At 46.3% G+C, this 19,626-nt stretch overlaps 1 protein-coding gene across 3 annotated transcripts in view; it reads right to left on the minus strand.

Annotated features, from left to right (window-relative positions):
• Positions 1 to 15,985: 15,985 nt before the first annotated feature.
• Positions 15,986 to 19,626, minus strand: part of GPR156 (G protein-coupled receptor 156) — a 48,401-nt gene continuing 44,760 nt past the window's right edge. For all 3 annotated transcript variants that reach the window (XM_066599251.1, XM_066599249.1, XM_066599250.1), the window contains exon 10: positions 15,986 to 17,528. In XM_066599251.1, the coding sequence (XP_066455348.1) occupies positions 16,356 to 17,528 (1,173 nt within the window). In that variant the 3' untranslated portion in view covers positions 15,986 to 16,355. The remainder of the gene's footprint in view (positions 17,529 to 19,626) is intronic.

The following is a 19,626-nucleotide window of genomic DNA, read 5'->3' on the forward strand; positions in this document are numbered from 1 at the left end:
GGGACATACCGGTACGGGAGGACAGATCCCTTAGGGAAGTTTAAAATAAGGGATATGGTAGATGCAGCCGAATGGAAGCCTTCACTTAGTCCTGTGCCCATAATTAACCCCCTCCGCCGTAAGATAAAGACCTTGACGAACATGATGATCATAGCCGACCCTACCTTTTGAGGACACCTTGACAGTAGCGACTGGCTACTCTGACCAGAATCTCTGGTTGGAGTTGATGAGGTACAATGCTAACAGGAGCAACAAGTCTAACTGTTGCGTGTGCGGTAGTGCCCGACCACACTTGGGGATGGTCCCCCTAAATCTCCCTGTAGATGCTGAAGAGTGGTTTATTAGTCTCTTCACGAACATTTCCGCTAATTACACTGTCCGTGAGAAATGGAAGAAGGAATACTCTATAACTACTTAAGTGTTTTGCACCGGAGAGAGTGTTACTGACTACCCTGGAAACTACACCTGCCAGGCAAATAGGCAGGGTGGAGGGAGATTTTTGGGGAACTCACCAACGGGTATTGCTCCTCCTACAGTATGATAGGAGGGGAATAGATGCAGAATCAGGTCCAGTCCTTAGGAGACGTTTACTGGCTTTGTGGAGACATGAGGTAGAGGACCCGCCTGGAGGGTAATTGGACAGGGGAGTGTGCCTTAGTAAAGCCCTTATGCTCCTCCACATCCTGTCAGACACCAATGTTTTCCTTGTTTGAAAAAGATGAAGAGCCAGTTCCGATAATGTCAACCACATGCGCTACCAAAGAAAAAGGAGAAATGTACTAGTACTGCGCCTGCCCCGATCTCCTAAGATGGACTGTCAGTGGAATTCCCATTTGCCTAGGGATAGTGCAGAAGACCTTAGGTTCCGGCGAGGGCACACCCTGTGGGGTGTTAACTTGTACAGATAGAGGGTATGGATGCCCGGAAATGAGCCCAGGGAATCCATGGCCTCCCTCTGAGGTGAGGTAGGGATCCCCCCCTCTTAGGAGTAGGGACTTACGGGCAGTGGGAAAACCCTGACGCAAGGGTGAGGCGACTTGGACGTGTTCACCATTAGGACTATCTCCAGGAGGGACTTCGGTGTGGGTGAAGATTAGGGAGTCCCACGCCGTGCGTACCTGTGCACGCTACTAGTATTGTAACATTATGCTAGAGCGAGAAGAGAGACCCCTGGTGGTAGCTTTGATCTACACGTGTACATTGACGTCATAGGATAGCCAAGGGGGGTACCTGACGAGTTTTAAAAATTAGAGACCAAGTTAAAACTAGATTCGAGTCCATTTTCCTGATCATTAGGGTAAATAAATGTTGACTGGATTAATTATGTTTATTATAATTAGCAGTGGTTTATAAATTATACTAGAGACGCCTTATAGGGACTAGTCGACCAATAGGACCTACCTCGACTATGACTTTTTTAAAAATAGAATGGCCTTAGAGACGACTTTAGCTAAAAAGGGGAGTGTCTGAAAGATGATAGGGGAGACTTGTCATACCTACATCCTAGACGACACGTGACCCGCGGGTAAAGACGCAGTTGCCATTAAGAAGCTGACCGCACTAACTAAAAAGAGCTAACTTTTGGGACCAGCACTCGCCATGGATGAGCGGGTGGTAAAGGATCCTGGCACAGACGGGCGTCGCTGTTGTATGTGAACTGATGGTTATCTTTTCTGTTCTAGTCTGCTGTGTTATCCCCTGTGTCAGAGAAACCTGTGAAACTGATGCTGGAAAAGCTACTCCCACCATGAGTTTGCTGGATGCATCCCCAGAAGGAGTGGACAAGTCCTACACCCCCTTGAAGACCCTAAAACGAACCTTCAACGCGCTCCAGTTATAGGCTCATGCGCAGAAGACTGTGAAAATTAGATAAAGAATTAGAGGATAGACATTTTAAGGGGGGATTGTGATAGACATGATGATTATTTATAAAATGTCTATCGCTTTGTATAACCCAAATGTATTATGCTATTGTAATGACTTCAGCCTAATGTGGAACTCTGCTGCATAAGGAAAGAGTTAAATCACAGTGTTATATGTTATTGCTTGAGTGTTTTCCCAGTCCTCCCCATCCCCCACACACAGAATCTTCTTGAACAAAGGGATATCTACTTTCACTTTCAGATTTGGACACATGTTAAAGACAAAGGCTTCTACTTGAGAGAGGTGGGGAGAAGGGGAGGCGGGGGATTCTATATGATCCGACAAATGAGAATCCTATATGTTACTGATGTAACCTGTTGCACGCCCATTGTGTGTCTGTACAATAAAAGGCCCTGTCTGGCTGTTTCTGGGCAGAGAGCCATTTTGGATATGAGGCTGATAGCTTGTGTCTAATTTGCTCCACGATGATGTGTGCACACGATACAATTAGGAAAGCGACAAAATACCCCAAAAGCCTGCTGGAGAAAATCATAATCCAGTTCACTTCATGTACTAATTACAGAATCTGGACCGTTAAGCCGTATTTACACAGCCAACAGCAAGTTGTGTCCGAGTCGCATCACACAGCACGCGGACGCCTCATCCATGTACTGTGCAATGTGCGGGAGACTGCAATGGCAAGTCCCTTATCACACAAAAATGGGCATGCTGCGATTGTTGGATCTTGCACTGTGCAAATAAAAATATCAGTGTGAATAAAAAAATCACCCATTGTCAAAAAAAAAATCTAGCACCTAGACGGAGTTATCGTTTTACTGCAAAACCCATCCTGCAGTTCCATCTCGGGCAGATATGTAAATGAGTTGTGGTGATTAGATGGACGGTCTTGTCACCTGAGGCCCTAAAAGTGGTTCCCCCCTTGGCCTATAAGAGGGTCTCGGAGGCCCCTTGTGTGTAGTGACCTCTTCTTCCTCTTCTGTAGAGCTTGTTGGCCACTAGACGCCTCTACAACGCAGAGAAAAGATTTCACCTGTTACCAGAGTCTGAGAGGGGCGCATTATTGGGATGGGAGAAGCTGGATGGTCGTACCGATGAATTGTCCCCACCGGCTGTTCTGACCAGACTGGTAGGAGGGTTCCGGATGCCCTTGTCAAAGCATCAAAAGAGAGGACCGTCCGACAAGTATGAACAGCTCCAACAATTTTGTTGACCGCTATCCAGAGACAGGTAGCACCATCGTTACACCCCTATGTCTGGTGAAACCATTTTCAGGCGCTTGGCTGAAGGACATTTGGTCTCATGGCGCCCATTATGTATTCTACCTTTGACACCCATCGTTGCCTCCATTTGCAATGGTGTTGTGAACGATGAAACTGGTCGCTATGTAGTGGAACCGGGTGGTCTTCAGTGACAAATCCAGGTTTAGTTTGGGCACTGATGACTACCATGTTCATGTCTGTAGACCCCAGGGTGAGTGTCTTAATCCTGCCTTTGCTATGGAGCAGTACACTGCCTCCTGCTGGTGTGATGCTCTAGGGGGCCATCGCATATGACAGTCGGTTCCCACTAATGGTGGTCCGAAGGACAACGACAGATCAGCGATATGTTCAGGACATCCTGCAGCCATATGTGTTCCTCTCATGGCGGCTTCCAAGAGTCAGCAGGATAATGCTCAGCTGCACACAAGGGGGTCACAGGAGCCCCCACAACATTGTCACTTCTGTGGCTGCCAAGTAATCAGATTTATTACCAATAGAACATAAAGTGGTAGAATTGGAAAGGACCTCCAGGGTCATCGGGACCAACTCCCTGCTCAGTGCAGGATTCACTAAATCATCCCAGACAGATATTTGTCCAGCCTTTGTTTGAAGACTTCCATTAAAGGAGAACTCATCACCTCCCGTGGTAACCTGTTCCACTCACTGATCACCCTCGCTGTCAGAAAGTTTTTTCTAATATCTAATCTGTGTCTCCTCCCTTTCAGTTTCATCCCATTGCTTCTAGCCTTTCCTTGTACAAATGAGAATAGGGCTGATCCCTCTGCACTGTGACAGCCCTTCAGATATTTGTAGACCGCTATTAAGTCTCCTCTTGGCCTTCTTTTTTGCAAGCTAAACATTCCCAGATCCTCTAATCGTTCCTCATAGGACATGATTTGCAGACCGCTTACCATCTTGGTAACTCTTCTCTGAACTTGCTCCAGTTTGTCTATGTCTGTTTTTTAAAGTGGGGTGGCCAGAACTGGACACAGTATTCCAGATGAGGTCTGACAAAGGAAGAGTAGAGGGGGATAATTACCTCACGTGATCTAGACTCTGTTTCTCTTAATACATCCCAGAATTGTTTGCCTTTTTGGCTGCTGCATCACATTGTTGACTCATGTTCAGTCTATGATCTATTAGTATATCCAAGTCTTTTTCACATGTGCTGCTTAGCTCAATTCCCCCCATTCTGTAATGTGCTTTCTTCATTTTTCTTGCCCAGATGTAGGACTTTGCATTTCTGTTAGTTGCCGTCCAGTGTGCAAGCTTTTCTAGATCTTTTTGAATTCTCTCTCTCCTAGCTTTGTGTCGACACCAAATTTTAATCAGTTTTCCATCAATTCCTTCCTCCAGATCGTTTATAAAAATGTTGACCAACACTGGGCCTAGGACAGAGCCTTGTGGTTCCCCACTTGATACATTCTTCCACTTGGATGTGCAGCCATTTATGACTACTCTTTGAGTACGATCACTCAGCCAGTTGTTAATCCACCTAACAGTTGCCTTGTCAATCCCATATTTGGTCATTTTTTTAAATCAGTATGGTATGAGATACTTTGTCAAATGCTTTACTAAAGTCTAACATCTTGGAAACCAACATCGACAGCCTATGAGTTTGCGTGATCTAGAGGCTGAGTTACCGCAAAGGTGAACCATTATTACACAGAATACTAACCTGGATATGTAACCTATATGCCTCCATGGGTACTATTGTATCTTGTCTTCACCAGAAGTATGGGTGGAGACAAGGGAAAGGCTGCTTGACAGCCAGGTGATGCTGCCAGTCCCTGATTGGCTGCACAGCTCGCACCCGTCCTTAGCCTTTCGAGTCCTGCAACTCACTACCCCGGTGTCCCTTCTCCGCTCATGGCTCACTCCCATTGTAGGGCTCTCGGGGCCTGCCACTGACCCCCCCCCCCCACCACCACCACCACCACCTTCCCGGTCTCCCTTCTCCGCTCATGGCTCACTTGTCCTGCGCTGCTGATAGCTGCTCCTGTCCCCCTACTACGCCCATAAAGCGCAGGACGCTCTCTCCATGGCGGGATGGAGGGGCACAGCCCCGGTAACAGCTTGGCGAAAATAAAAATCGTATCGCTGCGTCCATAAATGTCCGCTCTATCAAAGAAAAACACTATTTGCACCGCAAGGGGAATGTTGTCAGAAAAAAAATACACGTCAGAATTGCGCTTTTCTAGCCGCCCAGTCTCCTAGAAAAAATGTAATGTACTCCAAAATGATACCAATATAGGTATATTAACACCTTAACCCCAAGATCAAATATAAGAGTAGATCTTACCCCTTTTGAGAAGGTATGTATCACCCCTAATGCGCCTACACGTGCGTCTTCTCTAGTCTATGGACTGACACTTTATGAAGAGACTGGGAGCTTTGACCCTAGCTGGGTAGGGTAGGTCTTTCTGGAGCTCTGGCCTAAATCCTACATACTGACTTATAAGATGACTATATCAAGTTAGCTCAACTTTAATATAGCCTCACAAGGGTACAGAACTGCAACCAAAGGCCACAAAATGCTTCCCTCTGTCAGACTCTGGTTCAATGTCGCACGTTTGGTGGGAGCGCTGGCTTATAGCTCCCTTATGGCAGGACATCTCTATGTTACATAGGGTAGTATGTAGAACCTCACTTGATATCACCCCAGAGATGGCACTTTTGTCCATGTTCTCGGGATCAATATCTAAAAATCAAAATGGTTTAAGACATTTTATCCTGGCAATGCAAGAAGTCATCCCCAGATACTGGAAGCAAAGTAATGCGATCCCGAAAATATCGTGGATAAGAGGCCATTGATGACCTGAAACCTATAAAGGAACTAAGATGCTCTGATCTTGAAGAGGAATGTACAGATTTCTACCCCACCCCGGCAGTATGGATAGGCTTTCGAAACCAACTTCCTCTAACAGGCTGGCAAGTGGGGTTACTGTACATCAAGAGGGACTACATCTATTTAAGCACCCAATAGACTATCCCTGTTCATGACTCACGGCCCACATCTTCAGTGCTGCTTCTTTTCTCTTTTCTGCCTCTCTACTCTTCATCTTCCCCGTTCCTAGGTCCCCCGCTATATTACCTCCCCCTCCCATTTTTTTTAAACTTAGTAACTTGGTTTCTTACTTTAATTTATGTTTGGAATAGATGCAACTTTAAGCAACAGGAGAATAACACAATATGTGGATCCCTTTCCGGTGATCATAACCAAGGCCTCAGGCATATTCACACTTGAGAAGGATATACGGAGAGGTGGCAAATGTCACCAACAAAGTTATTCCCTCTAAGGGCTCCTGCACACTTGTGTTTTTCTCGTGCTCTTTTTTTCACATGATTTTGCTGCATTTTTTTAAAAGTGAAAGTCAATGTGACTCTCTAATGTTAAAAATACATTGAGTTTTTAACATTAAAAAGTCCGATTGACTTTTGCGTAAAAAAAAAAAAAAAGCAGAAAAAACGTGCGCGAAAAATGCTAGTGTGAAGGCGCCCTAAGGCTTAATGTCCACCGGCAGGTCGGATCCTGCAGGTAGGAGCCCGCAACGGAATCCCACCCTGCTCGTGGGTGAGGAACCTGCATACCTGTGCAGGAAGTCGGTGGCGTCCACACAAACCTCTCCACTTCCGGTTATCTGCTGCGGATGGTCCGCACGGCGCGCTGTTGGACATGCACAGTACAGATTTTTTTTTTTATATAAATCCCCTGCTTTCCCGTAGGATTAGACGGCTTCTACTGATTTTAATGGAAGCCGTCCGTGTGGGAACCGCAGAAAAATGGAGCTTGCTGCGATTTGTTTTCCAGACCAAAAGGTCCGCAAAAACAAATCCACATGCGTAAATCCATTTGTGGATGCCCATGCTTCTCTACGGGCAGCTTCATTTGTGGATCTCCAGAGCGGGTGCCACAAATCAAATCCACCTGTGGACATTGGGCCTTAGGCCTCATGTCCATGGGGAAAATCAGGCCCGCTACGGATTCTCCATGGAGAATCCGTAGCGGGTCCCTCCTGCCCCGCGGACATGAGCGCTGAAAATAAGAATAAACTTACCCGCAGTGGACCGGGCAGGTCTTCTCTTCTTCACGGCCGGATCTTCTTTCTTCGGCTGGCGGATGTACTCGGCACGCCGGCAGCGTGTCACGCGCATGCGCCGGGCACATCCGCCGGGTCGAAGAAAGAAGGTCCGGCCGTGAAGAAGAAAAGACCTGCCCGGTCCGCTGCGGGTAAGTTATTCCTATTTTAGGGGAGACCCGCACGAAAATGGAGCATGTCACGTTTCTTTTCATGCTCCATTTTTGTTATTCACTTTTATTGACCATCCGCGGCTATTTATCTACCCGCGGGTGGTCAATGAATCCCTACGGGATGCGGATCCGCATGCGGGTGATCTGCTGCGGATTTAAAATCATATTTTGCTTGCGGACATTGGGCCTTAGGGCTTATTCAGACGTGTATATATCGGCCGTTTTTTCACGCTGGCCGATGTATGCTGTCCCTCTCTGCAGGCGGAGGAGGCGGGCCGGGAGCGGTGCACTGATTAAAATCTTTTGAACATAAAATGATACCAGTAGAAACTACGGGATGGTGACGGAAAATGTAAAAAGTTATGGCGGACCAGTTAACTTCTTCCGATTTTTGTTTTATATATGTTTGATTTGTTTCACGTTTAAGCAATGAACCCCACAATGTTTCCGCTGTACTCTCCTATATGATTGTATTGCAGTGAAATTCTATTGATGACCTATTATCAGGATAGGGCATCAATAGTAGATCGTCCGGGGTCCATCACTCGGGACCCCGACTGATCAGCTGAGTGGGTGCATACTGTCAGAGCTGCAATAACTAGAGTTGAGCGAGCATACTCTGCCCAGCTTGATGCTCGTTTGAGTATTAGCGTACTCAATGGTGCTCGTTATTTGAACGAGCATCAAGCTGTGTTCGACCCCCGCCCCAGAGAGAGAGAGAGACCTAGAAAAAAAAAAAGCACGGCACCCGGCGTCCCACAAACAAAAATGCTTGAGTCTCCCATTGTAGTCAATTGGGTTCGTTACTCGTGTAGAGCTCTCGAATTTTACGAAAAGCTCAACTCGAATAATGCGGACCCGAGCATTTGTGTGCTCGCTCATCTCTAGCAATAACACAGAGGTCGGAATAACTTCTTGCAATTGTGCAAAACTTGCATGTTATTCTCTGCTGTGTAAATATGGCGTTTAAAGAAACGCTAAACCCTTTGCTATGCAAAGCATGACAGTCGCGGCAAATCTGCAGCAAAGACGGCACAATTTAGCTCTTTTATGCATTTTTACTGCCATGGCTTTTCCACTGCAGAAAATCTGCAGCAAATCCGTTCCGTGGGCGTGAAGTCCAACAAACCCAATCACTCATAGTGACACAAATCAGATACACATTTGTTGTGGAAGTCCAGCAGGTTTTTCTCCAGGTTTCATTCTCTGTAATAAGTGAAATCTGTAGCTCAGTCTGCGCCCAAATCAGCGATCTGATCTGCATTTAGAACACAGATTTCTTGGCAGATTTTTTTGCAAATTTAGTCCAAAAATGTTTTTCATGTGAACTCAGCATTAAAGGGTTTGTGGAAAGTTATAAAGTTGTTCCCTATCCACAGGATCTGACCTCTGGGACCCCCACCAACCCTGAGCACAGGGGTCTGGTCAGTCCCTAAGTGAATGGAGTGGAGATTTGCCAGGCAGGTGGCTGTTCCATTCACTTTAACACAGTTCAACTGCTTCAGCAATCTCCGGCACTGTCATTGAAGTGAATGGACCTCTGCTCCATTCACTCAGGGACCGACCAGACCCTTGTGCTCCGCATCGGTAGAGTCTCAGCGGCTGTACCCTTAACAATCATAAAGTTATCCCCTATTCTGTGGATAATAACTCTTAAAGGGAACCTGTCATCAACTATAAGCACCATAAACTAAGTTATGAAGCTTATAGTTTAGTTGACAGAGTCTGGGGAGCCTCTTTTCATACTTACCCGGTACCCAATTCACCTCTATAGGAGTATGAAAACAGGCTCCCCAGATTGCATGTGACCTTAACTATACGCACCATACCTTAGTTATAAGCGATGATTGGTTCCCTTTAAGGGTGCGTTCACACGTCGCTGATTTGCTGTGGATTTTGGTGCAGATCTGCAGCAGATTTCACCCATTCAATTGAAAGGAAATGAACACATATTAAGGTGGTGTAGATGTGTGCGTGCAGGAAGTGTCGGAAAATCTGCACGAAGGTGCCACACGGTACACCGTATACACGTGAACGAGGTTTTCTCCACCCTGTTCACAGATACTGGATTTTATGCTGCAGAATTTGGTGTGAATTCGCCCCTAATTCCGCTACATGTGAATCTACCCCTGGGCCCCTTCCGATGGGCAAGGAAATTGCACGTTTTTTGTGCGATGTGAGAGTGAGTTAAAACGCATGATTATGAAGCCAATGAAGATCAATGATTTCATTCTCATTTGCTTTGTTTTCACTCCTGTGATGCTGCGTGAAAAAAAAATTGCAGCATGCCCATTCTTTTTGCAATATCGCCCATTGTTCTTAACGGGGCAGGCGGCAGCAGCGCTGGCCCCATTGACAGCAATGGGAGAGGATCGCTATTCCATGCTGCGGCTCTGACAGCTGCAGCAGAGGATTCCTTGGATGTGTAACCCCTGGATGCTGTCACATCCAGGGGCTTCACCTTGTTGTCAATTGGGCCGGTGGCAGCAGCGCCGTCCCCATTAAAAACATAGGGAGAAGATCGCGCTCCTCTGCCACAGTTGTGGCAGGATCTTCCTTCATCCCCGCGCGGAGTCCCCTCATCACTGAACACTGTGATAGCAGCAGCAGGGTGTTCAGTGATGAGGAGACTCTTCGCAGGGATGAAGGAATCCCCTGTCACAGCTGTGGCAGCGGAGTGCGATCTTCTCCCATTGCTTTCACTGTGACCAGCGCTGCTGCCGCCCCATTGGAAGCAATGGGATGAAGGGAACCCCTGCAGGGATGCGAGGCTGTTTTCACATGAAAACCCCTCAAATCCAGGGATTTCCCATGGATTGCGAAAGCGATATCGGGCCATGAATCACAGCCCGATATCACTCTCGCCGGTGTGCAGGAGGCCTTACACATGTACAGCTTGTAGTTGATTCATGGCAAAATCTGTGGTGTGTTTTAACATTGTGACTGAATTTCACAGTCTCTCATGACGATCTTTTTTTTTTTTTTTTTTTTTTTATTTGCGAGAGGCATATACAATAATTAATTGATTTTACCAGTTTATGAAAAATTCTAGTGGGGAGCAGTAAATGGTTAGAAACAACAAAATAAAGGCTCACGTCCACGACCGTGTTTTCACCACATATTAGCCGTGTATTCCGCGGTGAATGGAGTCAGTGAAAGTCAATGGACATGTGTGGGTAGACACTGCATATCGATACGCACGAGAAATAGATCGCAACATGCTTTATTTCTCTGCGTACCTCGCAGCATAAATCCTGTAATTTGTGTAGGCAGTGTATGAAACACTCTCCATATGCAATACATTGCGTACGGGCGGCATTTTCATACGCAACCCCACTATTAAACAGAGCGAGAAATAGAAAAAAAAAGGCACACTGCGCAGGTCCGTGTCCGTGTGATACCTGCAGCGTTTTGACGATATGTTCATGGGCATGAGCCCTAAGCTATACCTGCTGCTCCGCTGCCCCCCTCATCACCCATCTGTGGTTACATCTGCAGAGGTGATGTGTCCGTATACACACATGACCGCTGCAGCCAATCACTGGCCTCGGTAGTCACAAGCGGTTTACTGCTGAGGCCAGTGATTGGCTGCACAGGTCACATGTGTACACAAAGCGTCACCGCTGCAGCCAAAGTAAACACAGACTGGCCAAGAGTATAAGTTAGTTTGTTTTAAACTATTTATTGCCCCCTCCAGAATTTTTTACTAGCTTTTAAAAAAATCCTAAGCATTTTATAATTTTTTTTCTTCTGTCTTTCAGAAACTGCATCACTTCTGTCCGAGGGATGTCCTGGTATTGCTGGTCGTCATGTCTAAACATCGTAACTCTGCCCAGATTGTCACATGGCTGCATACCTGCCATAGAGATGACTCTATTCACTGCAGGAGCGCCATTTATACAGAGGTGGGCATGGTAGTTGGATGAGCTCGGGGTGAGACATGTCTAGACCTTACTGCTCACCCTGAATGATCATTCGTCACCGTTGACTGCACTTGTCTTCACATGCAGCTTATATTGATTTGGGTTTGGAGTAGATTTCACCATCCACATACCTGCCATGACGGGCAGGGGTGCTCCGGGATGTGCCTCTGCCCTCATGTGCCCTGCAGGCTATGATTACCAATAGCAGATGCATGATTAGAATACAAAGTTTCTATAGTGACTCCACCGAAAATTCTCTATTATTGTATCCCAGGGGTTGATGTGAGCATTATACTACAGTAATGGCTATTCTACAGTATCTATTACTACTACCAACCAGGGTCTAACTAGTTTGAGAGGTCATCCCAGCTCCCCCCCATTACTGACTGTAATACTGATATAATTACATTGTCATCAGACATGAGGTTCACACACTTTACACAAAGCAACTATTGTTCAGATAGTCACTCAGAAAGCTCATTGACGCGTACAAACGACACTCGCTCATTTGCTCTTACACTGCGCAATGATTGATTCGCTGAGCTATTGTTCTTAGAGGGGAGCTCCATGCAAATGTGTTCGCTGGTTGTTCAAATACAGACCGCTGTGAGGTTACACTGGGTGACTTTTGATCAACTATTTTAGGTGAGTTGAAATGGAATGACCAGTGACTGAATTGTTCTTCCGTGCCTTTTTTCTGGCTGTGTTTACATAGGACGACTATCGCCCCAAATTTTCTGTTTCCAGCAATTATTTAGGTGATAATCTCCAAGACAACCCCCTTTTTAAAAATGGGAGTATATGGTAAATTTAAATGGTTTGTCCAGATCACCCTGCGACTCAGAGGTCCTACTACTGGCATTCTTTGCAATCTGCTGGGAAACACGCTGCCTGCAGAGACAATCAAGTCCTTAGTGGTACCCTATGAAATCGGTATCCCCTTAATGGGCTGATGGCAGCGGTCCTCCAAAGTGAGGGGTGTTCTCCTTTAAGGGATTCTGTCACCAGGTTTGTTAAAGGGGTTGTCCCGCGCCGAAATGGTTTTTTGTTTTTTTTCAAACCCCCCCCCCCCCCCCCCCCCGTTCGGCGCGAGACAACCCCGATGCAGGGGTTAAAAAAGAACACCGGACAGCGCTTACCTGAATCCCCGCGCTCCGGTGACTTCTTACTTACCCGGTGAAGATGGCCGCCGGCATCTTCTCCCTCCGTGGACCGCAGGGCTTCTGTGCGGTCCATTGCCGATTCCAGCCTCCTGATTGGCTGGAATCGGCACGTGACAGGGCGGAGCTACACGGAGCCCCATTGAGAAGATAAGAAGACCCGGACTGCGCAAGCGCGTCTAATTTGGCCATTAGACGGCGAAAATTAGACGGCAACCATGGAGACGAGGACGCCAGCAACGGAACAGGTAAGTGAAAAACTTTTGATAACTTCTGTATGGCTCATAATTAATGCACAATGTACATTACAAAGTGCATTAATATGGCCATACAGAAGTGTATACCCCCACTTGCTGCCGCGGGACAACCCCTTTAAGTTTGACTCAGACTGAGCTCAGGGTCACAGAGGTGGGCCGTGCCGGCTTCTACCCGCCCATAGCATGCAGACTGACAGCTCCCTCTCGTTTTGTGTATAGGAGAGAGCTGTCACTCTGCATGCTGTAGGCGCGGAGAGCCCGGCATGGCTCGCCTCTGTGACCCGGAGCTTCCGTTCTGTCAGGTTCCTGCAGAATGAGAAAACAGCAGCAAGACTGATCCGGTGCAACAATCACTGAGGTGGACTCAGAACAGAAACTGCAGGGGGCGCTATTCTAACATTAGTCCTGGAATATCTGGGGATAGAAACAAAAATGTTTCTAGTTATGAGCTTCATGCAACTACGAACATATATATATATATATCTCGAGGGGACAGTGATTATCATGGTGGTCTTATTCATAGTACACAATACTAGCCAATTATAATGCAACATGAATTGGGTGCCTTACGGGACTGGCAGGTTTTTGTATCCTGCGTCACTGAGTCAGAGATTCTCCTTCTCAAACCTTGTATCAGCGGGAGCACAGCGGCAGTGCGTGTCAGGAGATCCTCTGGGTTTTACATTACTGGGTTAGAGACAGGCAGACAAAAGCTGACCCACTCGCAGGCTGAGAAAAGCAGCAGCTTCCTGCATAAAAGAATTAATAAATGCAATAATGTATATATCAATGGTGACATGCATGGTGAGAGGATGGCTGGAATTCGTTATATTACATTGTTACAAATATGATCTCGGTATGATGTAACCAATGTCCCAAATCTTCAATTTAGTAGCATCACTGTCACTTTTGTTAATAATTATTAATACATGAGCCAAAGGGCTTATTCAAATGACAGTATATCGGCCAGGTTTTCACGCCCGGCCGATATGTGATGTCCCTCACTGCAGGGGGAGGAGGCTGGAAGAGCCAGGAGCAGTGCACTGAGCTCCCGCCGCCTCTCCGTCCCTCGCGGCTATCTGCAATGGGAGGGGGCGTGATGGGGAGAAGCAAAGTTCCAAACCTTAGCTCCGCCCTGTCCCACCTCCTGCCATTACAATTAGTGGCGAGGGGAGGAGAGGGGGTGGGAGCTCAGAGCACTGCTCCCGGCTCCTCCAGCCTCCTCCCCCTGCAGTGAGGGACATCACATATCGGCCAGGTGTGAAAACCTAGCCGATATACTGTCGTCTGAATAAGCCCTAAAGGACTAAGGACTTGGGAAAGATTCACAGAGAGAAAAACTCTGTATTTTTTTTTTCTTTAATCTCTGTGTGCCTGTTTTCAGACAGTTTTCAGACACCATGTAAGGTTTTTAATAAAGAGCAGAAAACCATGTCAAACAACAAGAAAACAATAGCAAAAAGAAGCACTGGCATTTCGAAACAATGAAATTGCCTTGCTATTTCATTCAAAATATGGTAGAATGGAGACTCGGCATGTGTTTTCTTCCACCAGTATTCACACAAGTGGATGGGTAACATAGTCTGTGACGTGCATTTTTTGGAGCATTTCGTTTTTTACATGACCCCAATGGGATTCGATCCGCTGAGTGTGGGCACCTGTCAATGGGTCAACTAAATTTTCTGAATGATTCACTGTTTGGTGAGCGTAATTAGAAGAGGGCCACAGGGTTATGTTCCCATAAGCAAGTTATGTTGTTGAGCAAACTGCGTCGCTAATTCTTCCATAGCGATCATAGTCCAAAAGTCGAACATACCAGGATTAACAGCCATGATTTGACCAGTCAAATTGATGTGAGAACAGTCTGCCCCTAGCAACCAATCACAGCTGAGCTCTTATTTTACCACAGTAACGTGAACCATGAAAACTGTGCTGCGATTGGTTGCTCGATCGGTTCCGTTGTTAGGGGCAACAAGGACAGTTTTGATAAGTCCTAGCTGACCTCTCATTTTACCACTGACACATGTGGACACTTGCTGTAGTAATACCAGTATGTGAAGTCAAACCACAACTTCCCTACTTGATATTGAGCTGTCAGCAGAAAAAGACGGCACAGATGGAGTTTCCTTAATATAGAGCACAAGCTCAAGACCTGCGCCCACATTGAGGGCATGTATGTTATCGCCTAAAATGTTCCAGCATTTCAGAAAAAAAAAAACTACTCTAAAAATCTTTCATCTGCCCAGATCACCTAGAATGACAGGTCTCTCCCTATACATAAATGGGCAGAGGCTGGAAAGGCCTCGTCCCTGTGAATCTTGAGTGGATTTTCAAAGTATGTGTTTTTCTAAAACACGCCAGCGTTTAAGTAGAAAGCATGAATGCCTGTAGTGCGACTGCCTGTCCTGGATTCATGCTGCCTGTTGGTCGGCCTGCATGAACCTGCTGACAGGTGCTCTTTCTTTTCAGACATCTATGAGTCTGGGTCTTGTGGCCATAGTACAAACCCTCAATTGTGCACTGAGGTCCAATGCAGTGTTTCTCAACTCCAGTCCTCAGGGACCCCCAGCAGGTTATGTTTTCAGGATTTCCTCAGTATTGCGCAGGTGATGTAATTATTGTAGGTGCCTGAGACATTGCCACAGGTGTTCTTACTATAGGATATCCTGAAAACATGACCTGTTGAGGGTCCCTGAGGACTGGAGTTGAGAAACACTGATCTAATGCATGAGTTTACATGGGATTCAAATGGCATAGATGCAGGGTTACTTCACTTTGATGGAATCATATTTTACATACCATAACAAGAAAAAAAAACACAGCATTCACTCATGTGTTACATCAGAGTTCTCTCCTAGAAGTACTGAATGCCATTCTTCTAAAGGAAAGGAGATTGTGCTGGGACTTCCTGCTGCGAGAGGGGAAGAAAGTGCTACTTCCTTTACAATTGGGACCAAGGGCTCTCCATTAAGTTGTTGTGCACAGGTGTAAGGATTAAGGGCCTTTTTACAGAGAGCGAGGAATCATCGGAACGAGCGAACGGTGACAATGGTTTGCTTAAAAATGTCATCAGTTGATATATGGTGATAATCCTTGGAATTTGGGGGGGGGGGCATTTGCTCGTTCACTCAATCATTGATCTTTCAGGGGACTGTGCTACAGAAGTAGAATGACGGAATGATTGCTTTTTACATATAACAGCTCCCATACCATGATTTTTAAGCATTCATAGAATGAATGATAAGTGAACTAACTTTCATTTGTCGTTTAATTCTTGGTCGGGTTCACACTAAACGATTTTTCAGTTTCGTACGATCCAATGATTTTTTTTTAAGACGATTATCGTTCTCTCTAAAAGGGCCTTAAGAAAGGAAAGGTTGATCTTCCCTCTGCTGGGATCCAGTCCTGCTTCTGACAGAGGGAATAAAACCAAATGCATTACAAAATAAGCAGTATGTGGATTTTAGTTTTATGGCTCCGACACAGAACAGTCTAAAAGTCACCACTAAGTACATAATTCTGTGTTTCTGGCCACAACAAGAAAATTGTAGTTGGTTTGTTTGTTTTGGGACAGATGGGAATGGGGAGAGGGTCACAAGAAAGTGAAACTTTTTTCAAGGTCAAACAAAAGTTGGTGTAAGGTCCTCTTTAAAGTTAATGACTGTCCGCATGTTCCTGTGATGACCCGGCCAACCATGGAGGTCATCTGCAGTCTCTGTGTCCGTGTTACAGCTGTCACTAGAGTCACATATATTTGGTGAGCACATATCACAGTACGGTCTGTGACAATAACAGAAAGTCTCCTCTGAACTGCTGGAATCTGACTCCGAACAGAGAGTCTCGGGCCTGAGGGTCACTGTTCCCATATGGCTCCAATGAATAGCATGGTCTGATCTCTTTGAAGATTCTGGTGGCTCTGATAATTGGGTTTTCCAAAGTCCACCGTTTTCTTGACCACATAGCTCCATCTTCTTTACTGGGACAGATGAATAACGGTTAGGTTCACCCGATCTCATATCACCTGTGCTATCTCTTCGTGGGTTGGCCCCATTATACCGATCTCTGGCATCAATGAGACAACGGGGTGGAGGACATGCAGCCGTGGAGTACTGTGAGGAATTGAGGACATTCCTGCCACCAAATCCATGCCCTCTTCTTCTTCGGGGTATATAAGGGGACAAGCTGATGCAGACATTTTGGAACCCTTCAGGGGAATGAAGTACAGTCTCTTGTTGGACGCTGTGGCTGGCACGTCTTTGCCTCCGAGGAGATGCCTGACTACATCCAGACAGAGTCTCTACACTAAGCTCCCGGAGAATCTCCTGAAGCTTCTCACTGCTGACGTAGTTCACCTTTCTTGACAGTTGTTCCCAAGGCTCAGGCAGGCCATCCACTAATTTCTCTGTGTATTCCATTTGAGATTTGGCAACATTGTCAGCAAAACTGATATTTCTGGATGCTGCAGACAGGTCATTGTTTAGTTCTTGTGATGGAAGAACAACGTCTTGGAAATCACCTCTTTCCTCAACGTGAGGCTTCATGTCTTCTCCCTTGCATTTCACAGCAGCCTGGACAACTGTACTGTGGTCTGGATCAGCAGTTGAGGTTCCCTTACTTTGCGAATTAGCAGTGGTCTTGTCTGTAGTGTCTTGGGGCTGATTCATGGTCCACATAGAGGTGGATAGCGCAGACTCTTGTGTGATTTCCACGCTGCATTCTGACTTGAGGAGCTCCACCAGCTTCTCCTTGGCGTTGGTCACCTGCTCTTGGAGGCTCTCAATCACTGCATTTTTCTGTTGCATAAAACAAACACAGACAAAGCCCTTTACAATCACACGTTTTAAAGGTTTTTTTAGGGATTTTCCAGGCAAATATTATTGATGACCTACCCTCAGGATAGGTCTTCAATAGTTGATTGCTGGGGTTCCGCCGCTCGAAATCCTTGGTGATCAGCTGATTGTCAACCCTGTTAATGCAGCTATGTTGGGCGTCATCATTGGGGTCAGAGACGGAAGTCTATTAGGAGGCTTTGCTCCCATTGAAATCAGTGGGAGTGAAGGCACCTATTACGTTTCCAGCTCCACATTGTGGTTGGAGCCAGAAGTGTTATAGGCAGGTTCACTCCTATGTATTTCAATGGGAGGGAAGCAACCTATTCCACTCCCTGCTCCGGCCCTACTGCACAGACAGTGGGCCAGGCAATCAGCTGATGGTTGGGCATCAACTATTGGTGACCTATCCTGAGGGTAGGTCAACAGTAATAAAAGCCTGGACACTCCTTTAAGTCAAGCTTAATCACCATATAATGAAATGCTCTGAATTTTAATTTTTTTTTTTGATAAAATTTGTGTTTAAACTCCTCACTATTGAAGATTTCTGTTTTCTTTTAGTGAATGGAAACTTTCTTCTTTATATCCAGAGGTCGAAAACCCATCCTTACCCAAAACTTCTCACCGCTGATGGCTGTAATAAACAATGCAGTACCATCTTTCTCCTGTCCTGATAGTTGATTACAATATATCGGCCTGTGAGTTTCTTGGTTTCCACTGCTTCCGCCCACATCCCTGAGTAATACTCTGATCACATCTACACTCATTGACGCTGTTGATTGCTATTGTGAAACTGCATCATAAGAGACAAACCGCAAACACCATGGAAGTGCAGGATCTGTCAACATCGGCACCCAACATTAATTATGGGTCTGTTGGGTTTCCATTGTGTCACCTGCCATTTTTTCTGGACAAAACAGCACTTGTCCAAGATTGTAGACTAGATCTGTGACAGAACCTGCAATGCAGATGTGAAGAGCCTATAGTCCCATTTAGATGAAATGACAGATGTTTAAACGACGGCACAAGCGCTGACGTCACCGCTAAGAGAGTCAGCGCTCGTGCAGAGTGGTTAGACAGGCAGAGGACACCGCAGGATCGCTGAGCGGGGAGCGTTTCCATGCAGCGAGAATCCGCGATCCAGCAATGTTGTTTTTGCTGATTGACAGTCAGCGATAACGAAAAGTGAACAAATAGTTGATGATTGAATCTACACAGGATGATTATCACTCATTTTCATTCATTTGAACACATTTTAAGTGATAATCATCCTGGTTAAATGGCCCTTAAGAAAGATAGAGCCTTGTGTATTTTCCATGTGATGTATTGAGCTGGCTATTAACAAATCGTTCCCATACGGCCGTCTGAAATTACTGGTGCATGGCCAGCTGAAGCTGGAGTGGGCTTACATATTCTCACTGAATCTCTCAAAAACTGAACTTCTTGTGTTTCCGCCATCTACTAACTGACCTAAACTTGATATTTCCATTTTATTCTGTGGTACCACCATAACTCCTTGGCGGCATGTTGCTGTCTTGGGGTCATATATGACTCTGATCTTTCCTTCCCTTCTTGTATTTAATCATTTGCTCGCTTATGTCACCTGTACCTCAAACATGTCCAGAATCTGCCCTTTTCGTACTGTGGAGACATCAAAAACTCTTATTGTTGCCCTGATCCATTCTCGACTAGATTACTACTGATCGGTCTTCCCCTCACTAAACTCTCCCCCATCAATCCATCCTGAATACAGCAGCCTGGCTTATCTTTTGTTTGTCCAGTCACTGCACCGAAGCCTGCACCCTGCGCCAGTCACTGCACCGAAGCCTGCACCCTGCGCCAGTCACTGCACCGAAGCCTGCGCCAGTCACTGCACCGAAACCTGCACCCTGCGCCAGTCACTGCACCGAAGCCTGCACCCTGCGCCAGTCACTGCACCGAAGCCTGCACCCTGCGCCAGTCACTGCACCGAAGCCTGCACCCTGCGCCAGTCACTGCACCGAAGCCTGCACCCTGCGCCAGTCACTGCACCAAAGCCTCCACCCTGCGCCAGTCACTGCAC

Source organism: Eleutherodactylus coqui, chromosome 4 (assembly GCF_035609145.1).
Source record: "Eleutherodactylus coqui strain aEleCoq1 chromosome 4, aEleCoq1.hap1, whole genome shotgun sequence".
NCBI lineage: Eukaryota > Metazoa > Chordata > Amphibia > Anura > Eleutherodactylidae > Eleutherodactylus > Eleutherodactylus coqui.